At 47.6% G+C, this 7,500-nt stretch overlaps 2 protein-coding genes across 2 annotated transcripts in view; one reads left to right on the top strand and one right to left on the bottom strand.

The window, feature by feature from the left end:
* LOC125948506 (hemicentin-1-like) overlaps window positions 1–5,550 on the bottom strand; it is a 9,935-nt gene extending 4,385 nt beyond the window's left edge. Inside the window, exons 1-6 of the mRNA XM_049674648.1 lie at window positions 3,022–5,550; window positions 2,841–2,956; window positions 2,224–2,775; window positions 1,189–2,159; window positions 935–1,112; window positions 1–349 (exon numbers count right to left, since the gene is read on the bottom strand). The exon at window positions 1–349 is cut by the window's left edge and continues 630 nt beyond it. Of these exons, the coding sequence (XP_049530605.1) occupies window positions 1–349; window positions 935–1,112; window positions 1,189–2,159; window positions 2,224–2,775; window positions 2,841–2,956; window positions 3,022–5,228 (4,373 nt within the window). The 5' untranslated portion in view covers window positions 5,229–5,550. The remainder of the gene's footprint in view (window positions 350–934; window positions 1,113–1,188; window positions 2,160–2,223; window positions 2,776–2,840; window positions 2,957–3,021) is intronic.
* Window positions 5,551–7,240: 1,690 nt separating this feature from the next.
* The window catches only part of LOC125948548 (enolase-phosphatase E1-like), a 7,013-nt gene continuing 6,753 nt past the window's right edge, over window positions 7,241–7,500 (top strand). The window contains exon 1 of the mRNA XM_049674738.1: window positions 7,241–7,500. This exon is cut by the window's right edge and continues 117 nt beyond it. The gene's annotated coding sequence lies outside the window, so the exon portion shown is untranslated.

Raw genomic sequence — 7,500 nt, 5'->3', positions numbered from 1 at the left:
TCGAAGGGACACAGCAGAATCAATGGCTCATCTGCACGAGCCTTGAGCGGCGTAAGACCAGTAGCAGTGTAGTTGCTATCATACGGTAGCCGTTGTGGTGGGCGTAGCTTATTGACGAACATGTTCCGACGATCAGTGCCTTCGGTACTCTCGAGCAAGCAGGTGTAGGTACCGGTCGTAGTATTTTCATAAGGCAACACCAGCAGAGGACCATCAACTAGGGTGGTGCCGTTGAACAACCAGTAAGCTTTAGGTGGAGGGCTTCCACTTCCCGTGCACTCAAATCGCATTGATTCATTAGGCAGGATAGTTACTTGGCCCTCTAGCACAGATTCAATTTTGGGAGGATCTAAAACAAGAACAGAATGTCGTTTGAGGGCCAAAAGATAGTTAGTCCTAGAAATAGAATTAGCCTCTATTTATCATGCTAAAGCCAATATACGAAACAGTATTGCATGGAAAAGCAGGCTGCAAAGAGTGCCGTGCAAAGCGAAAACTTATTTAGTACAGGATCGCCCAAAATCATAGACGACATTTGCCAAGTGTCGTTTGCACGTTTGCTAATTTGAAGCGCTAGAAGAAAGACAAAACCGACGCCAGCCAGAATGAAGCTGCCGACATTCTTCCAGCAAGATTTGTGGTTCCGAGAACGGATCAAAGCGGAGCAAGTTTCTCGGCAACGCTTCCAACAGCAGTTAGCAGCCCAAACAGGGCACTGTTGTTGCCAGTGTGGAAGCAAGCCAATCGACGAGTGGAAACCACCGGAAGGCTGGCCCGTTCGACCCAGAACATCGAGCCAGGAGATCGGCCGGTTTGTTGGCATTCCATTAGAAAAATTTCTGAGCACTCCTTTCAATACGGGGTCCTTCAACGGACAATACGCAGCCATAAGTGCCACCCCAACTTATTGAAATGAACAAAACGATACGAGCACCTCTTACGGCCAGGTAGAAGATCTTCTGTTGCAAACCATGCTCGTTCTGCATATTACAACCGTATACGCCACTGTTGTTGTAGGAACTGTTCCAAATTTGAAGTCCCGCGTCGCTGACGGTCACGCCCGGTGTATCATTCTCAATGGGCACCTCGTTGAATGTCCAGGATATTGTTGGCTGTATGGGGGTTAGTAAAATAGATAGAGTGTTCCTCTTCTGAAACTGAATCTTCGCTTATCTATTACAAAAGTACCTCTGGTATAGCCCATCCGAAACATTCCAGCAGTGTATTTTGACCTAGTCCCAATTGTACGGATTCATCAACAGCACCCTTGATTTCCGGTGGTCCGTAAGTGTCGAGAGTGAAGGATTTCTCTGTCGTACCGTAATCGTTGGTACCCGTGCAGCGGTAGACGCCAGCCGTTTCGTAAGACACAAGCAGTCTTTGCGTTGGCTTGGTAACATCCTCGAATGAGCCCTTAGGTTCCCAACGTATCGTTGGTTCGGGTGTTCCCGTAATGTTACACTGCATAGTGATTTCTTCGCCAACTTTCGACCGTAGTACAGTCACGGGTTGATCGAAAACATTAGGAGCAACCCCTACTTGTAGGTCCAATGTCGAAGAAACAGTCCCGAGGGGATTCGTTGCCGTACACTCGTAGCGTCCTGCGATCTCACGGATGTAGGTAGGAACAAGAAAGCTGAGCGTTTTGTTATCGTTCTCCAACTGCATCAGTTTGTTCGCAACGAAAGGTTCGCCGTTTCGGAACCATTGGACAGTGGGTTCGGGTAAGCCGGTAGGATCGCAACTGAGCGAAGATACTTTGGTACCCGCCTTCTTTCGAATCCTCCCAGAGTACGGTATCGGCTCTGTACCCAGAAACATAGACTCCAGTTCCGGTGCCACCATCATACGCAGCTGTAGTATCATTGCGTCGGCACCGTGCTGATTGGAAAAGATGCAGGTATAACTGGCCACGTTATGGGACTGGAAATCATCTACAGTCAGCAGATAGCGTACGGCGTTCCGCGATTGATCGTTATCCAGCGAAACACGTATGTTGTCGATTGTGTGCTTCGGGTTGCTTTCGAAGGTGGCTAACTCTGTGGTCCAAATATATTCGCTCAACGGCTGACAGAGTTCACAGGAACAGTTTAGTGTGATCGACGATCCGGGAGCTACATACATGGTTGTCTCCGTTGGTTGAATGATAATTGGTGCCTCTGGAAGTTGATGTGAGAATAAAATAAGGAAATTTTCCGTTTGTAGTGTGGTTTGCTTACTTACCATTCGCTGCACCTTGTACAATAAACGTTTGTTGGCTAAATCCATATGCATTCCGACCCTCGCACGTGTACACGCCCTCCATCTGCGGTGTCATCGTGAAAGCCATCGTCGGTTCTACGTCTGAAAGTGGTTGTTGATCTCCGGATTGATCCAAAGATTCATAGTACCATTGGAAGTGGGGTGTAGGTAGGCCAACCATATCACACTGCAGCTCAATCCACTCGCCGTATTCGCGGAGTACTTCCTGGCTGAGGGGTCCCCTCGGTTTGGGCGCATATTCGACCACGATCGTGCTACTCTCGCTGGTGATACGTTCACCTAAGAAGTCGGTATAGCAGGTGTAGTTACCGGCATGCTCTGTAGTGACATCTATTAGTTCTAGATATGATTTGCCTTCAGCCATCGGTAAGGGAGAACCGTTCAGCGTCCAGTGAAGTCCGGCTGTATCGGCGGTCTGATCCACGATACATCTTAAGGCGATAAAGGGTTCGCGTTCGACGGCAAGCGTATACTTCGGAAGCAAGCGAATCGTTGGCCTGTACCGTGGTTTCACTGCGTCCAACGAATTAAAAATATGTACATTGGTTATGCTATTAGACTGCCACAAGTATTCTTACCTTTTACTATAACCAATTTTTCATCCTGACCCAGATCATTGTGAGCCAAACAGGAGTAGTTACCGGCATGTTTGAGATCCACACTTCTCAACCCGAATTGCAGGATATCTGAATGACTGGAATGGGGCATAGCATTATTTCCATTCGAAAGCGTAGTCTCGCTTAGGATCGAGTGTCTTACTTGAATTGCTGCTGCAGAACGGTGATCTTGTTCCACTGCCAGCTAGCCACGGACGGTGTGGCGGAATAGACATGACATTCCAACAGGTAATCATCACCTTCAGTCAGTTCTAAACGAGTTGCGTAGCCAACGGATACCTCTGGTGCTGCTGGCCGCGTGACTTGAATGGCTGTCGAGAACAGACGCTGAAGTGGTTCGTTGTGGATGTTTCTTCCGTTAATCGTCAGCTTAAACGGTTGTCGCGGACTGTCGAACGCTTTGGTACGGTAAAGACCGCCAGAATCGGGTACTTGCTGAAGCGGCAGGCTGAACTGAAACACGGCGTCACCTCCATTGCCGCCAATATCAGCATTGTGTGAAGTGATCGTAACGGAATCCAGAATACGAATCAAGGTCGGATCGGATGGTTGAACTGCTAGGTAGTTCTTCTCATCCAATACGGGTTGAGGCGAAAGGACACGGTCGGACGTTGGTTCAGTTATTGAGAATCCAAATTTAAACTTCACATCACTGAGCCCGGACAACCGCACCGAGTGCGATGAATCCGACGATGCTTTAATATTCCACTTGCCCGGTACTGGATCAGCTACGTTGACGACACGTATATTATCCAAACTCAACACTTCTCGCGATCGATTGTACGGTTCCAGGTCGGGATCCAGGATCTCGATCGTCGGTTTCACTCCAGCCACACTGACACTGAACTCTTTTAGGGTACTATCCACGTTAAGATCGATATCGTGCGCCTTTGCCGAACCGGAATCAATGGCCTTCAGCGGTACGTGATCAGTATCCATAGTGTTGCGGATCGCAAGCAGAACCTCCTCGATCTGATCTTTCCGTAGATCGAAAACCTGACCATTACTGGCGGCAGCAATGTTACTCATCACCTGATATCCTGGAGTGTTTTTCCCATCACAAAATCCCGTCAGCAGGAAGGTGATGGGCGTTTGCTTACGCTGTACCAACTGCAAAACACGCTGGTCGAGTCGGAAATCCTTGGCCGTAGCGTCGGTAAAAACGTACACGAATGACCGCGGAATTGCTAGCTCGATCGCACCGGCCAAAGCCTCCAGAGCTGCCTCCGGACAATCGCCACCGCCAACGATTTGCAGTTGATCGAGAGCGGCCAGTAGTTCGTCCTGGTTGCGTGTCACAAGCTTCGGGCCAACGTGTGGATCCCGGAATGGGACGAATACGTAATTGAAGATCGGATTGCTCTTCCGTTGCGTGATCTCCGCAATGATTAGCCTCGCCGCATCCCGTAGCTGCTGCAAATCGTCCACCATCGAACCAGTCGCATCGAACACGATCACAAGGCTTCGTTGTCCTTCCTGCGGCGGAAGGAACGATTCGCGCTGGGTAGCGAGGGTGCGCTGTAGATCGGGTAGCAGAACACTTGCCGGCCGTTGATCGGTAGTCGGCTGGTGCAGTGGAGTTGGACGTGTTGGTAAGTGTGCAGCCTGGAATGGCTGTAGCATTACATCAGCTTCCACTTCTTCCGGTAGTGTGGGAAGTAGTTTATGATACTTCCGCTCGCTTACCGGGCGTGTCAACAGTTCCTTCAGGTGCTCTTTCAGAGCCTGTGGATTGCTAGTGTCAGGATGGGTGTCACTCGGTTTGGCTGATAATCCCAACGATTCGAGGAATTCACGTGATTCCGGACGCTTCTGCAGAATGCCAACGAGCTCCTTATCAAACAATGATGGATCGTCTGCCTGAGGGAGCGATTCATCCTGCCCACTACCATCCGTGACGTCATCGATTTCGACACGATCCGCGAGAATCCGCGCCTTTCCAGCAGCATCGTCATCACTATCTTTCGCATCCCACACCGACCTACTATCACTGGCTGTGACCTTTGCCTCCGCGACGGTAAGCAACTGATCAGCTTCGAGGAGCTCTTCACTGATGGTGTGGCCGCTAATGCTGCTATCAGCATCAATGAATGGCTTGTCCCTCATTGCGCTGATACGCGGCCCCGTATCGATCGCGGTCCGATCGCCCTGCAGCAGCGGGGTCACCCGGAACGGATCGGAATCTTCGGCGTCATCGTTTGTTGTGAGTTGTGGTCGTAGTTTTCCCGTCGTTAAACGATCCAACAGTTCATCGTTATCAGCTGGACCGCTCGATTCGCTTGCCGCAATTGCACAGGAAACGGCAAATAACACCAGAATAAAACAGTGGATTCGCATGTTCAATTTCATAACGCAGTGCGCTTTCCTCCGGAAATTGCTGACACTGATTGATTCTTCAATATGAAACACGCTGTTCAGCACACATTGTACATCAACACTGGCGGTAGCGTATGCTAAGAAGAAAGGACACGTTGTGCAATACCGGATGCAGCAGAGATCGTCGGAAAGAACGGAAATCACACACTCGCGACCAGTGGTTGATCGGCAGTAGATTGTACACAGTGCGTAATGCTATTTGAAATGCAGCTTGTTATTCACTATCAGTGGCACTGGATTAAAGCACGGGACAGGAAACACGGAATCGCAGTTCAATACGTGCGCACAGCCACGAAGCAACCGAACGAATAATCAAGAATTTTCGTCTCATGAAGAACCAACCGCCGATCCATCGATCGATCAACTAGACGATGAGCTTGTCTTGCGATTACGCTAGAGGTCGGTAATCGTGTACAAGGAAAATGGCTAAGAACAGGAGATTTTTCGTCTTTGGGCTTTGCATAGTCCAGTAGAGGGTCCGGTCGATACCGATCGCGCTGCGAACAAACGATATTTGCTTGTTGACGACGATTCAGCCGATCGAAATCTCGAGTCCATTGCGATCAAGAAGTCAGGAGTGAAGTAACAAGGCCCTGATCATCCATGCCGCCAGTATTCTATTTTCAGTGTCCGTTATTAATTTTGAATTTAGCTTTTCAATTTGAGGTATGTAAACGGGCTAAGATGTTTCTTAAGCCGCCGCTAAACGTACAGCGATGATCGTGTGCGACGAGTAGATTTCTGAGCAAAAATTTCAGCTTTTTGCAGAGTTTTGATGATAAATGTATTCAGCGTTCTACGTTGATTCTTATCTATGAATCAGGAAAGGACGCTGCTACCAAACGATTGAATTAAAAGCCCTCGAATGTCGCTAGAACCGATAAAAGGCTGGAAATAAAAATCGGGCTGGACCGATGGGGCCTCTACAATGCATTAACAATTAATATAATTCCCCGTCGAGTTCCTAGAAGGAATTAAGGCTCTGGAAAACTGGCTGCAGCACGAGCGGCAACTGCGGCGCTTGCGGCACTTGCGGCAGTGCACGTTCAGACCGCGACCAGCACATCAAGAAATGGTGTTATGAGTACAGTGTTGTACAAATGTCTAGAATAACTGTTTTGATTGCTATAAAGCAAAATTAATGATGAAAATATGAAAGCTAATTTCAATTATGCTAACAAACAGCACTTTGGTTATCCTATTACAAATGCTTTTCCATACCTCAAGAAGGAAGAGCTATAAAGTGACAGACATATGGGGAACACTGTAGTTTTGAGAAAGAATTTCACTTGTTTTGGAATCATTCCATCGCTTCTTTTGCTGATGGTAAGGGCTTAAAACAAGAATACATATTTCCTGCCTTCCAAGTAGCCTCTGGAAAGTCGAATAATTACATAGATTCGATAAACAATAACATTACTTTTGTTTTTCTTTATGTATCGGTGTGGAATCGATCATAACGGAACCTAAAAGCAATATCTTTTAATTTTCAACTAAACAATGCTTAAAAGCTCTTATTTTTATGTATAACTTCATGAGAAACTAAAAAAGTAACCGAAGTAATTTACACCGTCCTTCAAATATTACGCCACAATTCACTTTTGACGGCTACTCCACACATCTTTTGGATGCGGCAGTTGCGGCAGTTTTGTGTTTTTGTACAATTTTGCCGCTCGTGACGCTCGTGCTGCACGTTTGAACGCTCCCATTCGATCCCGTGTTTGACAAGCCGAAATGGAGTACGGGATTGCCGCAAGTACCGCAGCCAGTTTGCCAGAGCCTTAAGCGTTCGTGTTCTTGTTCGTTAGCATTTGATCAACAAATATATAAAATTTTCGGTTGTTGAAATAACCTATCTATCGGGTCTTTTGGAAATACTTAAATTTTGCTATAATTTAATTATAGTATTTAATTATAGCATTCAATTATAGCATCATTCATTCCAAATCCACAGTGGTGACACTAACATTCTCGCATTCGGGCAAGGTTGGTTTGAGAGTGAGGTTGTGCGCCGTCTTTTCGTAGAAAAAAGCAAGTGAAACGAAGCAAATTCTCATAGCTCCGCGATTTTGCCTGTTTTTCTACCGGGAACGGCCACAAAATCTCCGTCACCACGTCCAGCTTTTCGCACGGAACGTGTCGCAGAACCCAGCATCCGGCCTACCGGCGTTTTTCGCTAATCCGTGCTAATCTAAGCAAGCCGTGAAAGGCTGCGTGCGTGTGTGTGTTCCAGTGTGTGTGCGTG

The sequence above is a fragment of the Anopheles darlingi genome, chromosome 2 (genome assembly GCF_943734745.1).
Source record: "Anopheles darlingi chromosome 2, idAnoDarlMG_H_01, whole genome shotgun sequence".
Classification (NCBI taxonomy): domain Eukaryota; kingdom Metazoa; phylum Arthropoda; class Insecta; order Diptera; family Culicidae; genus Anopheles; species Anopheles darlingi.
This window is presented reverse-complemented; position numbering and strand designations above follow the sequence as displayed.